Genomic DNA, 18,699 nt, shown 5'->3' on the forward strand with positions numbered 1-18,699 from the left:
TAAAGGTTGAATCAGCTGAATTTTGAGTTCTCTTTTAATCCTCAGTTTCTATTTTTCAGTATATAGTTTTATATGAGGTTAATTTACTTTGTATAAAGAAGCAAGTACAAATAGGGTGAGGAAAACATGGTATGTAGAGATATTTTTTGACAAGAGCTGGGTAAGTTCCCTAGAGCACTTGAAAAAATAAAAAATGAGAAGAAGTGGAGACAAGGTTTTATAGTAAAGAGTTCAGGGTAGAGACCAATGATATGCCAGCAATTTTTAACAGCTAGACCTGATTTTATTCCTGCTTAGATGGGTCTTATTGCTAAAATTATTTAATGTAATGTGGAACAACGAATCTTATCATTATGCATTATTTATAATGTACCGATAAAATAATAAAAAGTAAAATTATATAATGTAGTCTGAGAAGTTATTTCATGATGTCCAAGAGTTAGAAGAAAGGTTATGTATTTGTCCTAGTTCTTAAATACATAGCAACATTGTTTTTATATAGTTAGCTTTGATTATATACTACAACTTTAAAATTGTATTCTAGCAGTTATATATGTTTGTCTAGCCCTATGATTCAGCTAGTTGTCCATTAGCCAAAATGCTTTGCTTCTACCACACGAGATTATCTTTAACAGATAGCTTTTTTGCTTTGATTTAGGTAATCTCTACCTTAGTTCATTTTATAATTACTTTTTTATCTTACCAAACTAATGTACTTTCTTCTTCTTCTTCTTCTTCTTCTTCCAACTACATGTAGTCTTGGACTCATCAGTGAATACATTAATTTGGTTGCTAAATTCAGCGCATACACACACACACACACACACACACACCAGGTTATGTGTTCAACCTTCTCTGAAGATTCCTGAAAAATGAGGGTCACCTGAAGCTTGAAAGAAGAAAAGTTACCTATCAGGACAGTGAAGGATTTTTTGGTTTATGTTAATGTAAAATCACAATGTTCTACTAAATTAGAATTCTTAAAGATCATGAATACTGAAATACTCAGTGAAATGTAATTAGGAGTGTCATGGCTTTTGGAAGAAGTTGTCCTTGGGTGGAATGAGATCTGCAGGGAAGATAAGAAGAAAATCTAAAAGAATGCAGACTTAGAACAAGATGGTAGCATAGTGTGATAAGAGGGAGAAAAGGATGAGCTCCTGGCCTGAGGAGCTTGCACTGTCTCTTTTAAGGTACAAACTGGCCCAGACTTTTTTTCTCAGTTGTATTTTGGAAAGATAGTTTCCCTTGTAGGATATGTTATATTTCATGCAATTTGAAAAATAGTTTCAGTGAGGTACTAGATGTAAAAGTGGAATATAGGTTGTAGAAGTTTTTTAAGAGAGTCTGTGACACACTGTTAGTTTAATTTTGTTTTTTAATGTATCTTTACAAACTGCACAAAAAATTTAATCCAAAACTGGAGGATGCTCTTTCTATATAGATGAAAGAGAGAAAAGTCAAGTGTAGTTATTTATATATTTATTTTATTTTAACCACATAATCTGCATATTTTTCGCCGTGCTTACTTCAATAGGAAAGAAAAAAGTAATTCTATTCATATATTAACGTACCCATATTTTAGAGGAATATAGTAGAATCATCAACTAGGACGGTCAGTACCAAACAGCTGAAAAGTTGTTTATAATATGAAAATACTGTAATTTCCTCAACCTGAATTTAGAGTATCAGAATTTAAATATCTTTAGTGATACATAAAAACACAAGCATAACTAAATCAATACATAGGAGCATAAATTATAGCACTTAGTGATGTAAATGTCTTGCAAGACCTTTTACTCTTACTATAAAATTAAAATAATATGAATATGTATGGTAATATGTTACATATAAAATTATAAAAATAGAAGAAAGTAGATTTTAAAAGTGCAAGCAAAAGGAATCACTTAGAATTGCCTAAGGATACTATTGAAAACACTAATTGTGTTATGCTAATTGGATTCAAACTTGCTTTTCTTTCTCCCAGTATTCTGTAGTTCACTTTCTAGTATTTAACAAAAATTAAAGTGAAGATTAAATTCATTTTTTCTCTTTATATTTGGAGCTATATAACATAGGATACTGTGACTGTATTTTCTCTGACATGCATATGTTTGGTATTTTGTTTCTTGATCATTAAGACACTAGAGATTTCATTGAAGAAAAATATAATCTTAGGTTAATGTAAAATCTGCTGGGTATGGTGGCGCAAGCCTGTTATCCCAGTGGCTCTGTAGGCTGAGATAGGAGAATCTCAAGTTCTATGCTGGCCTCAGCAAAACCAAGGTGCCAAGCAACTCAGTGAGACCCTGTCTCTAAATAAAATACAAAATAGGGCTAGGGATGTGGCTCAGTGGTTGAGTGCCCCTGAGTTCAATCCCCAGTACCACCCCCCCAAAAAAAAATCTAGGGATTTTTATTATTTTGTATCTTTCGGTTTCTGAACTGTGTTTTAAAATTTTCTGCCTATTGTATGTATTGATTTTCTTTCTTATATTTATAAGTTAGTTATTTATGTTTTGAGCCTCTGTTAGTTAAATGAATATGAAGGTGATTATTTTCATATTTAACTATTTTAATTGTTACCTAGTAACTTCCAGTATCTATGTTGTATTCTTTTTCCTTAGTCTGTTAGATACAAATCTTGTTATACCAATTTTCCTTTGAACTTTTTTTTTTTAAATTTTTTAGTTGTTGACAGACCTTTATTTTATTCATTTATTTATATGCGGTGCTGAGAATTAAACCCAGTGCCTCACATATGCAAAGCAAGTGCTCTACCACTGAGCTACAACCCCAGCCCTTCCTTTGGACTTTTGAGGGTGTTTTGTTTGTATGTTTGTGTGTGTTACTTAAACTTTTTCTTCCTTATAGTTATTTATTTATTTATTTTTTAAAAATGTTTACTTAGTTATAGATTAACACACAGTATCTTTATTTATTTTTATGTGGTGCTGAGGATTGAACCCAGTGCCTCACACATACGAGGCAAGCACTTTACCACTGAGCTACAGCCTCAGCCCCGCTTCCTTATATTTATAAGTTAGTTATTTATGCTGGAGTTGTGGCTCAGTGGTAGAGCACTTGCCTGGCATGTATGAGGAGGCCCTGGGTTCTATCCTCAGCACTGCATATAAATGAATGAATGAATGAATAAATAAATAAATAAGATCCATTTACAACTAAAAAAATATTTTAAAAAAAGTTATTTATGTTTCTCCAAAAGTAACTGCTAGTCTGAATTTTAAGGTAATCATTTTCTTCTATTTCTTTTTGGTTTTATTATCTAAATGTGCAACTCTATAGTCTTATCCATCCTTAAAAAAATTTTTTGTTTTTTAGATCTTTTAATCACAGGTCCCCCGTCCCTGCCCTTATATCTCATTTATTGATGAATCCTGACTTTTTGGTCTTTAGACTTTCCCATTGATCAGATCAGATTTTGCTGTTTGCATGCATGGGGCATATTTCAGTATGTTCCTTTATGCTCTATGTTTTCTGCAGATTGACAGTCCAGTGCTTATTCAAACTAAAGTTTGATTCCTCTGGCAAGACTATAAGTGATAATTCTTCCATGATTTAGTATATTCTTCCATAATTTCTGATGTTCGTTTTTTTATGTAGCAACCATTGATGCTCAGTAATGACATCAGTTAATTTATTGGGGTTTATAAATTTAATCACTATAATTCTGTCATTTTGTTTTGATTAACTGAATTAATTCTATAAAGGTCTGTTTCCCTCCCACCTATTGTTTAGTTGCACAAATGGTAGAGTACATATAGGAAAGGCAAAATAACTCCTTGTTTCTTTCCTCTTCTTTACTCAGTTTTTAAGATGAGTTGGTTTGCTTTTATCCTCAGGTGACTTTTTTTTTTTTTTTTTTTAATATGTCTTGATGGAGCTGGGGCTATAGCTCAGTGGTAGAGTGCTTGCCCAGCACATGTGAGGCATTGGGTTCGATCCTTAGCAGCACCACAAAAATGAACAAATAAAGGCATGCTGCTCATCTACAACTACAAAAATTAAAAAAGAAATACATTATGGGGGCTGGGGGTGGCTCAGTGGTAGCACGCTAGCCTGGCATGCATGAGGCACTGGGTTCTATACTCAGCACCGCATACTAATGAATAAAATAAAGGTCCATCAACAATTTTAAAATATTAAAAAGAATACATTATGATAAACTTACAGATTTAAACATTTGGTAAATTTCTATTCATTTTAAGTCTTACTTTAATACAAATTAAATTGCTTTTCTTTGACTAGTTAGTGCCAGTGTTCTTTTGTCATGACCCTGGTAATTTGTGATAGCTTTTGGTATGTGAAGATGTTCCGGACATATCTTGTACTTTTTCTTTCCCAGACCTGCTATTAGCTACTCAATGAAAATTTTAGTTCTAAATATATAAGTGAATATTCCAGATTTTTGCTTAGTCTTTTTCCTCTCCACAAGGTAAACCCTGTTATCATTTGGCTAATTTTCCAAACTTTTTCCTCTGAATTTTTATCTATATATAGAAGAGTATTTTTTGAAGTTTTTTTTTTAAATTTTTCTAATTCATAAGTAATATGCATCATACTCAGGAACTTCTTTAATTCTTTGACTTGGCTTGATAATTATTCTTAGTAAATGGAATCTACTTCATTCTTTGTAAACTGCTACATTCTATTTGGTATAATTGTATCTCATTTTATTACACTCTTCTAGTATAGATTGTTTCCCGTTTTTTCACTAATACAGCTCTTGTTTCTATTGTGCACATATGCAGGGAATGTTGGAGTTCATAGATATGTGCATCTAGGATTTTGCCAACTTGCCCTCTAAAAGTACGTGTTCTTCCAAAAAGCAGGATAGGAGGATACCTGTTTATCACTCTCCCATACTTGATAATTAGATCAAATTTAACCAGTCCAAGGATGGAAACTTTCCATGATTCCCAATTTTTTTCTGAGGTGGGAGTGGGGATGCATGGCAGGTGATTTCAAGTAGATGCTGCAGCAGTCTTCAAGCTAGAGAGACTTCCCATTCCTCTTGGAGCACTACCCTTCCTGATCCAGCCTGGGTACAGACAGCAATGCTCTTAATGCCTGGCTGCAGAGACCACCAAATTTTCCTGATAACCTAGCTATTTCCTTACACTTTTGTGCTACCTACAGCTTTCAATATATGCCTCTTCTTTCTACCTCCCTAATCCCCCTTACCCCTCAAGTCTAAGGGCTAATGGTAAAAGTGTCTTTCCTGGGCTGGGGGTATAACTCAGTGGTAGAGCACTTGTGTAGCAATTATGAAACCCTGGGTTCAATCCCCAGTATTACCCCAACACCCTTCAAAATAAAATTCTTTCCTGTGATTTCTCAGGTTTATAGTGGGAACAGTAGGCTGCATTTAGTTTGCTGAAATCCCGTTCTAATTTTAAACATAGGATAATGAATGTTACACTAAGAATAATAGAATGGCACTTTAACCTCTGTTTCACAGCTGGCAGGATGCCTTGAATCATCTTGGTTTTGCTTTAGATTTCACTATTTTCACATTCAGCCTCTTCAATATGCACATTCAGAAAGGCAGAAGGGAGAGTCGGCAAGTCCTTCTTCTACAGTTCTCCGTTCTTGGATGTGCAAGGGCCAGCACAGTCACTTAAACTTGATTCCACTCCTTTGAATCTCACAAAGCTAAACAGTTAAAAGAAATAAAATAATGCTTGTGAAATGTGCAGTGCATATTGGCAGCACATGCCTTATTACATTTCCCCAGCTTGTTTCTTCTGTTCGATCAGTTCCTTTGAAGGTACTGGAGTTTTCTCTTAAATTTTTTTCTTCTTCAGTTTAACCTTACTGAATTTCTTACTTTCAGCTTTATTGGGTTTGTCCAACATGGTTGTGGAGGAATTGGAACAAGGTTCATGAGCCTGTAGAGTTCAGAATGTGGCCATTGCCCCGTGTCTCCTCCTAACCTAACTTTTAATGTTAAATTCTTACTTAGTTGGTTTTAAAAGCCTTGATTTTTGAAGTATCTCAGTGTATTGCCCAGATTAGCCTCTTGAATAAGTGGGACTGAAAATACATACTCCCACTCCTAGCTAAAGCCTTCATTTTAAAACCACAGCCTGTTTTTTTTTTCTTTAAATTTCTTAGTTTTTTCCTCTTCTAAAATGTCAAAACACTTCCATTTTGATCAGAGTTCAATATATCAGCTAGTGGTTATTTTACTCATATACTAAAGTAAGTGCTTTCTTAATCTTTTCCATACCCAGATAAAGTGGGTACTTCTATTGTCCTCACTTTATAGCAGTATCCTCACTTTATACTCCTGAGTACTGAAAGATTCAGTGACTGCCTACGGTGACATTAGCATATCCAGAACTCAAGTAGTCTGACTCCAGAAACCTGGTATTAGTTGTTATGCTAAACTACTGCTGTAAGACCACATTATTCTAGCTGAGTGGTTCCATTATTCTGGTAATTTCATTATGATTATTGTAGGTGCCTTTCACTTGGTTCTATTAAAATCAAATAATAAGCCATATTTCTAAAAGTTGTTTATATTCTTTTCTCTAGTCTCATCTCCTAGAAGCACTGTCCTTAGATGAGGCCAGATTCAGATGACCAATTCAGTCAATGCTTTTACAAATTACTAATAGCATTATTTACAGTTTACTCTCATTATGTTAGCCTGCTGGTCATGATGGTGTACACTTATAATCCCAGCTATTCAGGAGGACAAGGAAGGAGGATCACAAATTGGAGACCAGCCTGGGCAATTTAGCGAGACCCTGTCTTAAATTAAAAAGAAAAAAGAAAAAAAAAAAAAAAAACACTGTGGAATATAGCACACTGGTAGAGTGCTTGCCTTGCATGTGGCAAGGCAAGCCTCAATACCACAGAAAGATGGGTGGGTAGGTAGAAGTGAGGGGGAAAAAGAAAAGGTCATATTTGTAATTACCTTGTAGAAGTTTTTCTGGGTTTGATATTACAGGGTTTGGATCTTGTAAAAAACAGCACGAAGGCCTCCCTTTAAACCTTGATTCTTGTGATTAAGTCAGAAAGATTGCAGACCTGTAGCTCAGAGTAGCAGATTTGAGTTTATTAGAAAGGATAGCAAGGGGGAAGAGTAGGTCTTCTCAGAGAAGAGAGGGACAGTATGCCTCTTATGCCCTCCAGTTTTATTGGGAGTCCCAGGGAAGTTTCTAGAGAGTCCTGCCCAGGTCCACCTCTTGACTTTTGGTTGACAGCAAGGTGATGTCAGACTTTCAAGTCACCACTGCCATAACAACTCTAGGTCACTTCAGCTCATGCTGACCAGTTGTAATTGGAACCTGTTCTTAGAAATTTTATGATGGGGTAATTATCCTTGTCTTCTGAGTTCTAGAATCTGGTCTGTGAAAGGATCATAATAATCCCCATTTGGGGTAACTTGTATTCCTCTCATTGGAATTATTTTCGGCCTGCATTTCTGCTGCAGATAACATTTTACTGAGGAATGTAAAATATCCTATCCACTTAATTCAGGCAGGGCTACAGATAAATTGCTTTTCAAAGGTGAAAGCCTGTGGGGGTTAGCATAGTGGGCCCATTTTATAAAGCATTCCCTTAACCTCATGTTCGTGTTCCACTCACATCTGTCCCCCCTGTCATTGAAAAATTTTTAGATAACCCAATTTATCAAATATTCACATATTCAAGTATTACTCATTATTGGCTGATCTCATTTGTCCTAAGCAAAAGTCAAAGGCAAAAAAATGATGTGTTCCAAATAGATAACATGGGTCAGATCATTATTTCACCAGATTGAATGTGGGCTCAAAAAAGACCTAATGGATGATGAGCAGAGGAAATGAGCTCACATGAATTAATTGTTAGTAATATCAAGATGTAGGCTTTGAATCTAAGATTCTGACTGACAGAATTACTAAGTTCATATTAATTCATGTGCAAAAACTGTTTCCTAGGATTTCTAGATAATTAAGGGAAGAATCAAAGTGGATTAGAGGAATGCAGAAGCAGGGAGGGACACTAATATGTAAAGGTTATTTTCTCAGTGCTTTTATTAATATTTATTTTTCAGTTGCAGGTAGGCACAGTACCTTTATTTTATTTTTCTATGGTGCTGAGGATCAAAACTAGTATCTCACGCATGTTAGGCAAGCGCTCTACCTCTGAACCACAACCCTAGCCCTCAGTGATTTTTTTTTTTTGGTAGTTGTTGATGGACCTTTATTTTATTTATTTATATGCAGTGCTGAGAATCGAACACAGTGCCTCACACATGCTAGGCAAGCATTCTACCACTGAGCCACAACCCCAACCTTCATTGCTTTTTTTTTTTAAATTCTAAAACATTTTTATATCTTCTATAAGGAATAAAAAGCTTTTAGTAGGGAATGATAATATATTTTCCTGTTGCTTTATTTGTAAGGTAATTATTAATTTATAAGAAAAACTTATTTTCAAATAGGTTGGAAGATTTTCTATAGTAGAATAAACTTTTCACTGCATAATGATTTGTCAAAGTGCTGGAGACAGAAATTTCCTGCTTAGGACCAGACTGTTTTACTGTGACTTTAAGCAAACTTTATTTTTTCCCACTTCATTTTCCTTTTTTTTTGGCTGAGATGGAGATCAAATTCAGTACCTTGTACATGCTAGGCAAACACTCTACGATTAAACTACACCCCCAGTACCCTATTTTCCTATTCTGTAATTAGAAAATTAATATTCACCTGCATTTGTAATGTGATTAAGACTTGCATTGCAGTAGTGCCAGAAGCTAAATAGGAACTTATAAAATGTCATATTAATGTTTTGAGATGATCTTATATCTCTTTGTAGCTATAAAGGGATATAGGAATCTCAACAAATCTAATTGAATTTCAGAACTGAGAGTTACCTTTGTTCTAGAAAGCAGCTCAGCAGTGCTAGCAGTTCACTTAGAGCAATGAACAATAGGTGCTAGTCATTTTAGTAAGTGATACATTATGGTGTGTACTTTTGGGGAATAAGTACTTTCAAATTACTGTAGTCACACTTGTAATGGTTCAAAGACTGACATTCTCAGATCAAACTTTCTAATAAGAGGTGGCCAGTAACATTGAAGTAATTTTTTTCAATTGATGTGTAAAAACAAAAATAGCAAATGTTAATGGGGTGCCACGTACAATTTTTATACATGTATACATTGTGTAATTTTTAAATCTGGCTAAACTACCTCACCAAACATTTATCCTTCTCTGTGGTGAAAACATTAAATTTTTTTTCTTCTAGATTTTTGAGACATACAGTATATTATCATTATCTATAGTAACCCTACCGTTCAATAGCACAACAGAATTTCTTACACCTGTTGACCTATAACTTAGAATTCATTGATAAACCTTCCCCATCTCACCTCATCCCCCACCTTTTGATATCACCACTCTACTTTCAACTTATATGAGATCAAATTTTTTTTAGATTCCACATGAGTCAGGTTATAATGATACTTAACTTTCTGTGCCTGGTTAGTTTCACAACATGATGATTGCCATTTCCATCCATGTTGCCATAAATGACAGAATTTCATCCTTTTATTGCTGAATAGTATTCCTTTTTATCCATGTACCAGGTTTTGTTTATTCATTCATCGTTTGATAGACACTTAGTTGCTTCCATTTCTTAGCTACAATGTACATAGGAGTTCAGATGTTTCATCAACATACTGATTTCATTTCTTTTGGGTATGTACCCAGTAGTTTGTACATACTAAACATGTTCCCATTAGTAGATCCATTGCTGGATCATGTAGTCGTTATATTTTTAATTTTTTGAAAAGATTTCCCTACTGTTTTCCAAAAAGGCTATACTAATTTACATTCTCACCAACAGTGTGCAAGGGTTCTCTTTTCTCCTGAGCAATAGTAACAAAAAACAGCATGGTATAGGCACCAAAACAGACTGGTAGACCAATGGTACAGAATAGAGGAGACTAACAAACAAAATTACAATTATCTTAATAGTAGACAAAGGTGCCAAAAACATTCATTGGAGAAAAGATAGACTCTTCAACAAATGATGCTGGGAAAACATGAAAATCCATATGCAACAAAATGAAATTAACCCCCTATCTCTCACCACGCACAAAACTCAACTCAAAGTGGATCAATAGGATTTAGGAATTAAACCAGAGACTCTCTAATAGAAAAAGTAGACCCTAATCTTCATCATGTGGGATTAGGCCCCAACTTCCTTAATAAGACTCCTGTAGGGCAAGAATTAAAACCAAGAATCAATAAATGGCCCATTCCTATCTTGAAGCATTTCTTTTTCTATTAGTTCTAGTAGTTTCATAGTCTTCCATTTCTTTGTAACTGATGAAAGAGAAGTGTCTACTTCATTTTTTTCATGTAGATGTTCAATTTTCCTAGCACCATTGATGGTAAAGACTGTCTTTTCAACAATGCATGTGTTTACATATTTTTTGAAAATCAATTTGTTATAGATATGTGGATTTATTTCTAGGCTGTCAATTTTGTTCCATTGATCAAGATTAATTTTTGTGCCAGTACCTTGTAGTCTTGATTACTATAGCTCTGTAGTTTGTTTTTGGAATTAGGCAATGGAATGTCTCCTGCTTTATTCTTTTTGTTCAAGATGCCTTTGGCTATTTGGGGTTTTCTATATTTCCATATATACTTTGTTGGGGGAGGAGGGCATTTGGAATTTAACCCAGAGGTGCTTTACCGCTGAGCTATATCCCCAGCCTTTTTTTTATCTGTTACTTTGAGACGAGGCCTCACTAAGTTACTGAGATTGGCCTGGAACTTTGAATCCTCCTGCCTCAGCCTCCCAAGTTGCTGGGATTACAGGCTTCATATACATTTTAGGATTTTTTTTTTTTTCCTGGTTTCTGAAGAATGTCTTTGGTATTTTGAAAGGAATTGCATTGAATCTGTAAAACACTCTGGATAGTATATTCAATTTAACAATATCAGTTCCTCTAGTCCAGAAATATAGGATGTCTTTCTACTTTTTTTGTGTCTTTAGTCTTTCATCAGTGTTCTATAATTTTCATGTTCTATAATATTTCACCTTTTTGGCTAAAGTTATTTATTTATTTATTTATTGGGGGGGGGCGGGTTAACAATTATAAGACAGGATTGCTTTCCTGATTTCTATTTAAAATAATTTCTATTGGCATATAATAGTGCTGCTGACTTTTGTGTGTTGGTTTTGCATCCTACAATTTTGTTGAATTTATTTATTTTTATAGTTTTTTGAGTTTTCTGTATAAAAGGTCATGTCATCTACAAATAGTGGTAGTTCAGCTTCTTTTCTAATTTGAATGGCCTTTATTTCTTTTTCTTGCCCGACTACTCTGGCTAGGTCTTCTAGTGTTATGATTGAATAAAAGTGGTGAAAGTGGCCATTCTTGTTTTGTTTATGATCTTAGAAAGCATTCAACTTTTCCTTCATTCAGTATAATGTTAGTTGTTCTTTTCTTTTATTTTATTTTAAAGAGAGAGTGAGAGAGGGAGAGAGAGAGAGAGAGAAAGAATTTTTTAATATTTATTTTTTAGTTATTGGAGGACACAACATCTTTGTATGTGGTGCTGAGGATCAAACCCGGGCCGCATACATGCGAGGCAAGCGCGCTACCGCTTGAGCCACATCCCAGCCCTAGTTGTTCTTTTATTGTAAATGGTCTTTATTACATTGAAATACTGAAATACAAGCCATTAGGATTAAACCTCCAGTATTGATGAATTTGTGTATACTTTATTAAAATTAAATTATTGGCATGTTTAATTTTATTAACAAAACTTTATTTAAATAACTTTGTATGTAATAACTATGATATACTAAGTTTAACTATGATATGAAAAACTTTGTTTTTAAGCTTTATATGTCCTTTGACTTTTAAGTGCTTTATAATTTGATTAGGCCAATGAAATAAACAGTCATATTTTGGCATGTTTCCATAGATATTTGTATTCTCAAGAATATTTTGTGTTATACCCTATTTTAGTGATCGTGGTGGAGAAGACCCAAACCAGAAAGTAATCCATGGGGTTATTAACTCCTTTGTTCATGTTGAACAGTATAAGAAAAAATTTCCCTTAAAGGTAAAAAAACTTCCTTTAAAAATATAATCAGGTCTTTAATTTCTTAAATTATTTGTTCCAGTTTTTTCCTAATATGATTTTAATTATTTTATTCAGTTTTATCAGGAAATCTTTGAGTCTCCCTTTCTGACTGAAACAGGAGAGTATTACAAACAAGAAGCTTCAAATTTATTACAAGAATCAAATTGCTCACAGTATATGGAAAAGGTAAGAAATAACACACACCATGTTACATACCTTCACTTATTATATATCTGGCATGGTTTTATTTAACATAATTTTTTTAGTTAGAATATTCTTTGGTGAAAAATGATTCTGTTTATTTGGTCATTAACTCTTAATTTATAATAACATACATCTATTGGTAAGCCATTGCTCTTGCTCTAGCTGTTCTACTTTTCATCATGCTTAATAAATCCTGATTGCTTTTGATAAATCCTGATTGCTTATCGTTAAGCAAAATTTTGCTTATCTGTTAAATTAATACATCCATCCATTTGGGGGATATAATAGGTTTTTGTGCTTAGTGATTTGCTTAGGAAATAGGATAAGTACAGAAATTAGGTGTTTGGATTCTTACTATTACTTTTAAATGGAAGGAAAATAAGATAACTCTAGATAGTTGTATAAGTCACTCTTTTAGTCTGTTAAGTTCTTGGAAGGCTGATTATGAGCAGAATACTTACAGAAAAATTTTAATTAATCAATAAAACAGGGGCTGAGGTTGTGGCTCAGTGTTAAGAGTGCTCACCTAGCATGTGCAAGACACTCAGCACCACATAAAAATAAATAAATAAAATAAAAGTATAAAAAAATCAATAAAACAGCAATTATCATGTTTAAAATTTCACATTTATTTTTGAGTAGTAAAAAATCACATCATAAATTTAATCATCATAGAAGATACGTTGAAATTTTCAATCAAGGTTTTTATCTGAAGTGTTGAATTCAAATATTTTATTATTGGATGCCTTTTGTTAATTGGTTTAACTAAGAAGATAAAATATCTTCCACTACAGTGGACTACCTGTAGTCTAGTCTCCATAGAATACAGGTCAAGAATCATCAGTTCTTCTGATATAATGTTACACAGTCCACAAATCCCAGAACTAGAAGTCTGAGTTAATTAATTCTCTACTACTTTTATCACTAAATAATGCTGGATCTTGAGTGAACAAGACTTCCCCCCCATCCATTAAGTACAGATTAGTCTAGGTAAGTGGTTCTTAGCTCTTGGCTTTTATTGCATCTTAAACTTTTGTTTAAGTCTCTAGATGTAATTCAAAGAAATTGTACAAACAGTAACCATGATGCATACAAACCTTGTTATATCTGACTTTCAAGAAGAGGCCATGTCAAATGGTGGAAATACTTCAGATGTCTATCAAGAGTTGAAAGAATAAGCAGTTGCTAGGGGTATAGCTCGGTTGATAGAGGACTTGCCTAGTACCTGAGAAGCCATGGGTCAATGCCCAGCATCCAAAACAAAACAAAACAAAATAAAACAAAACAAATAGCAGATGTGGTATATACATATAATGGAATATTATTCGGTCTTAAAAAGGAATAAAGTACTGATACAATATAGATGAACTTTGAAAATGTTAAGTAAGCCAGACACAAAAAAATAAATATTGTATAGTTTCACTTATATGAAGAATTAGGTAAATTCATAGAGAAAGAATGCAGATTAGACATTATGTGTGGAAGATGATATGGGATCTTATTGCTTAATGGTTATAGAATTTCTGTTTGGGTTAAGGAAAAACTTTTTTAAAAATAGGATGGCTATGTAACATCAGTAATGTAATTAATGCCACATGAATTGGATGTTCATGAAAATGATTAAAGTAGCAAATATGAAAATATATTTTAATGTGATTTTAAAACATTGTGTATTATATTAATATACCAATTATGTATTTTAAATTGTGAAATTATATTTGAAAGTGCTAAAAAATTGTAGGGAATTGAAAATAAATTATGTTCAGAAAATGGTGTTAAGTAGTTTATTACAGGAAATGGTGGTAAACCATATTTACCTCAAGGGCCAAAGTCCTAGATTTTGATCACAATATATTATGTTAATTAACAGACTCTTTATGATAGCCGTGCCCTTTTTTTCTGCCCTAGTTTTGGCTTTTCCCCATCTACCAATGATATTGTAGCTATTTGAAGACCTGTATTGAGGCAATCCAACCTAATCTATGTTTACTTTGATATGTACCTCCTTTCCCCAGGTCACCATTGTTTTACTTTTCCCCTTCTTTTATCCTCCTGCAACCACACTCTAATTCCTGTTGCATTTAGTAATCTAGTAAGCTGTTTAAAGTCATATAATATTCTATAAATCACTGTTAGGTTTAATTTTTTAAGGGACATTTTTTTATTACATTTTGATCAAAGCTTGTTGACCAAAATGACTTTCTCAGTTGATGAAATTATGTGATGAATACCTTTTTAATCTAGGTAGCCTCTTGCCTACCCTAAATTTCTGACTGTCTTGAACTTTGACTTAATGAGTTAGCATAGTAGAAGAGAAAGGAATATGGGACTCTCCACAGTTTTGAGCCTCATTTTCCTTGAAAGATATCTAATTAGGTATCCAGGAATGATTTTCCTTCCCAGCATCACCAGGCATCCCTTACTTCCAAACAGTCAAATGTACATAATTCCTTGGGACCAGTTAGGTTCAGAGACTTTGGTTACATAGCTTCACATCACAGAATGTCTTCTGAGTCTACATATTTGTATGTATATGTGCCATGCTGACATAATTTTCATCACAACAGTATTGGTTGTTTTGTGTTAAAAATTAGTCAAATTCTTTGGTTCTTATTATTGTTGACCAGAGTATTGTTTTGTACCTCGATGCTCTTTTTTTCTTTCATTTTTTGTGTGGGACTGGGGGAATGGGGAATGGGGATCGAACCCAGGAGCATTTAACCACTGAGCCACACTCCCAGTGCTCCCCTGCCACCCGCTTTTTTTTTTTTTTTTTTTGAGACAGGATCTCACTGATTTGCTTAGGGCCTCACTGAGTTGCTGAGGCTGGCTTTGAATTGTGATCCTCCTGCCTCAGCCTTCTGGGATCATAGGCATGCATCAATGCATCACCAAACTTGGCTCAATGCTTTTTATATACGATATAAGCTTTTGTAAAAGGGTTGTGGTTTTTTTTTTTTTTTTTTTTTTTTGTGTGTGTGTGTGTGTGTGTGTGTGTGTGCTGGGAATTGAACCTAGGGCTTTTTGCATACTAGGCAAGCATGATACACTGAGCAGTATCTCCAATCCCAAAAAGTCTTAGTTGACTTTGACTCTGATTAAGTATATTTTGACTTTTAAAAATTTTAATGAAATCTTCATACTGTGTTTTTTTTTTTCCATTTTGTAAGAGCAGAGACCAAAGTAAAATAATTAATGTAATCTACTTGATGTAACTAATTTTTTAGTTTGGTAGTTAAATATTCATATAGAAACCACATGTTCAGGTATTTATTGTTAACAGCTTTTCCTGTTGCATGCTAAGTTTTCCATATAATATGAAGATTAGGGTTAATAAATAAAGACAATAAGCAGACTTTATTTATTCTTGTTTATAAGATTGTGATGGAATATAGGTGAACACTGGTAGCTTAAATAAGACTTTGAAATGATTTATGGATTGTGAGTTTAAATTAGTCATGTAAACCTTATTATCTTTTCTGTGTTTAGTAGAGCAATTAAAATTTTAGCTGCCTGAGTTACTATTCACTGATGTTATAGTCTTTTCTGCACAGGAAAACTTTGTAGCTTATTATTTTAAGAATATATTTTTATAGGTTCTAGGTAGATTAAAAGATGAAGAAATTCGATGTCGAAAATATTTACATCCTAGTTCATATACTAAAGTGATTCATGAATGTCAGCAACGAATGGTAGCAGACCACTTACAGTTCTTACATGCAGAATGTCATAATATTATTCGACAAGAGAAAAAAAATGGTAAGTGCTAACACATATAACTGTGAGTAGAAATTAAAGTATAAACACAGGTTGTATATCATCTTCCACCCACTGTAAATTTAAAAGCATATTTTTGATATCTTTAAAATATTTTATATACATTTTTAATAGATTATTACTGTATTTTGAAAGACTTTTGGAAAGTTTATATTCAAAGTATATTCTAAAGTCAAAAAAGAAAAACTGGAAAAATGTGTTTATGTAGATTAATTTTTGGAAAGTTTATATTCAAAGTATATTCTAAAGTCAAAAGAAAAACTGGAAAAATGTGTTTATGTAGTTTATATTATCACGGAAGCTACTTTCTTTAATATGTTAGTTCCTAACAGACAGTGGGAATAAAGGCAAAGGAAATATGGATTGATTTAAAATATGTGAAGATGTGCATACTCAACTCAAAATAGGGGAAATACAAAATAAAAATACACTGTGATACCACCAAATAAATTGTAATTATCACCAAAAAAAATTAAATGATTTAGAAGAAGTGAAAATAGTACTAAGAATTATTGAATAAGCCAAGCGTGGCGGTACATGCCTATAATCCTTATGGCTCAGGAGACTGAGGTACGAGGCACTCAGGTTCAAAGCCAACCTCAACAATTTCATGAAGCTGTAAGCAACCTAGTGAGACCCTGTCTCAAAATAAATACATGAAATAAAAGGACTGGGGATGTGGCTCAGTGGTTGAACACCCTTGGGTTTAATCCCTGGTACCACAAAAATAAAATCATTAAATAGCAGTGAATAAACATAAGACATGTATGCCAGACCTATGTAGAAAACTAAACATTGATGAAAGCAACATTGATTTATAAACCCAGGGCAATCTAATATAATCTGCCCCCACACACCGCCTTGCCACTTTTTGTTAAATACTGAAAGTTGTCCTCTTGGTCTAAGAACAGCCAACATGATCTTAAAAGAGCATGTTAGAAAGACTTTTAGAGGATAGCAAGACACATAAAAACAAAGTTATGCAATGAGGCATTGATATAAGGTTAGGCAGATAGTCCATTGAAGTGAAACAGCCTATGCATTATGTAAACACTTGATAAAGTCCCTCAGTTCAGAGGGAAAGTGCCCCTGGGTTAAATCCTCAGTACCAAAAAAAAAAAAAAAAAGTGGAGGGAGAAAGAGGTACTACAAGGTAGTACCACAGAGCAGTGAATGAAAAGTAGTCTTTTTCTATACATAATGCTGAGATAAAGAAATTTGATTTCTACCTCAGATCCCTTATACAAAATCAATTCACAGGTGTTTTTTAACTACTTGTGAAAGGTAAAACAATAATACTTCTTGAAGATAATATAGGAGAGTTATCTTTATAACCTTGTGGTAATAAAATTTCAAATGGGACACAAAAAGCAATAACAAAGAAAGAAGGATCCAGTAGACTACATTAAAATGAAAAACTTTGGAACATTACAAGTTCTTTAAGACAACTGGAGCATCAAAAGACAGTCATAGATTAATATATTTCTAGTGAATGGAAAAGATTTATATCTAGAATATAAAATAGTCAAGAAACTTCAATAAGCACTGCAGAATAGAAGCTATGCAAATGGCCTTACATGTACACTTAAAAAGTTATTTCAGTCTCATTAAATTAAGGGAATGCAAATTAAAACCGCAGTAAGATATCAATATTTCCTTATATATATTTTGGGGGTCAAGGTGGGGTACCGGGGTACTGGGGATTGAACTCAGAGACACTTGACCACTGAGCCAAATCCCCAACCCTATTTTGTATTTTATTTAGAGACAGGGTCTCACTGAGTTGCTTAGTGCCTCGCCTTGCTATTGCTGAGGCTGGCTTTGAACTTGTGATTCTCCTGTTTCAGCCTCCCGAGCCACTAGGAATATAGGCATGCGCCACCACACCCAGCTTCCTTATATTTTGATATACCATTTTAAAGACTGAAAAGAAGATGTATTTGGAAGTGTGTAGAGTACCAGGATTTTGTTGTATGCTGGGATGAGAGAATAAATTGATACAAACACTTTGAAAAACTGACAATGACCACTAAAGCACAATCTGTGCATATTTTATTATCCAGCAGATCTTCTAGGCATATAACTCCCACCCCAGGCATATAGGTATGTACTAAAAGATATGTATAAGAATGTTCATAGCAGCATTATTTGTGATATCTCTAAACTGGAAGCAACTCAAATGTCCAGTAACAGTAGAATGGATAAATACAATATATTTATACAATGGAGTATTACAGAGAAGTAGAAATGAACAGATTAAAACTAAGTACAACCTATATGATCCTTATAAATATTATTTTGAAAAAGATACTAGTCATAAGAGAACTGCATGATTCCATTTTTATTGATAGCTCAAAGATTAATCTGTGATTTAGTAGTCACAGCAGTGGTTATCTTGGCAGAGGAACAAGAGTAGCGACTGGGAGGATGCATGAAGGGGACTTCTGGGTATTGGTTAAGCCTGTTTTCTCTTTTGGAAACTGGGGATTGAACTCAGGGGCACTTGACCACTGAGCCACATCCCCAGCCCTATTTTTAAATTTTATTTAGAGACAGGTTCTCACTGAGTTGCTTAGCGCCTTGCCTTTGCTAAGGC

At 33.7% G+C, this 18,699-nt stretch overlaps 1 protein-coding gene and 1 pseudogene across 3 annotated transcripts in view; one reads left to right on the forward strand and one right to left on the reverse strand.

The window, feature by feature from the left end:
- The window catches only part of Cul2 (cullin 2), a 103,967-nt gene that overhangs the window by 61,066 nt on the left and 24,202 nt on the right, over positions 1-18,699 (forward strand). For all 3 annotated transcript variants that reach the window (XM_076872824.1, XM_076872823.1, XM_076872822.1), the window contains exons 7-9: positions 12,005-12,101; positions 12,198-12,308; positions 15,923-16,085. In XM_076872824.1, the coding sequence (XP_076728939.1) occupies positions 12,005-12,101; positions 12,198-12,308; positions 15,923-16,085 (371 nt within the window). The remainder of the gene's footprint in view (positions 1-12,004; positions 12,102-12,197; positions 12,309-15,922; positions 16,086-18,699) is intronic.
- LOC143379491 (thymosin beta-4-like) lies at positions 5,745-5,879 on the reverse strand (annotated as a pseudogene).

The sequence above is a fragment of the Callospermophilus lateralis genome, chromosome 13, assembly GCF_048772815.1.
Source record: "Callospermophilus lateralis isolate mCalLat2 chromosome 13, mCalLat2.hap1, whole genome shotgun sequence".
Lineage (NCBI taxonomy): Eukaryota > Metazoa > Chordata > Mammalia > Rodentia > Sciuridae > Callospermophilus > Callospermophilus lateralis.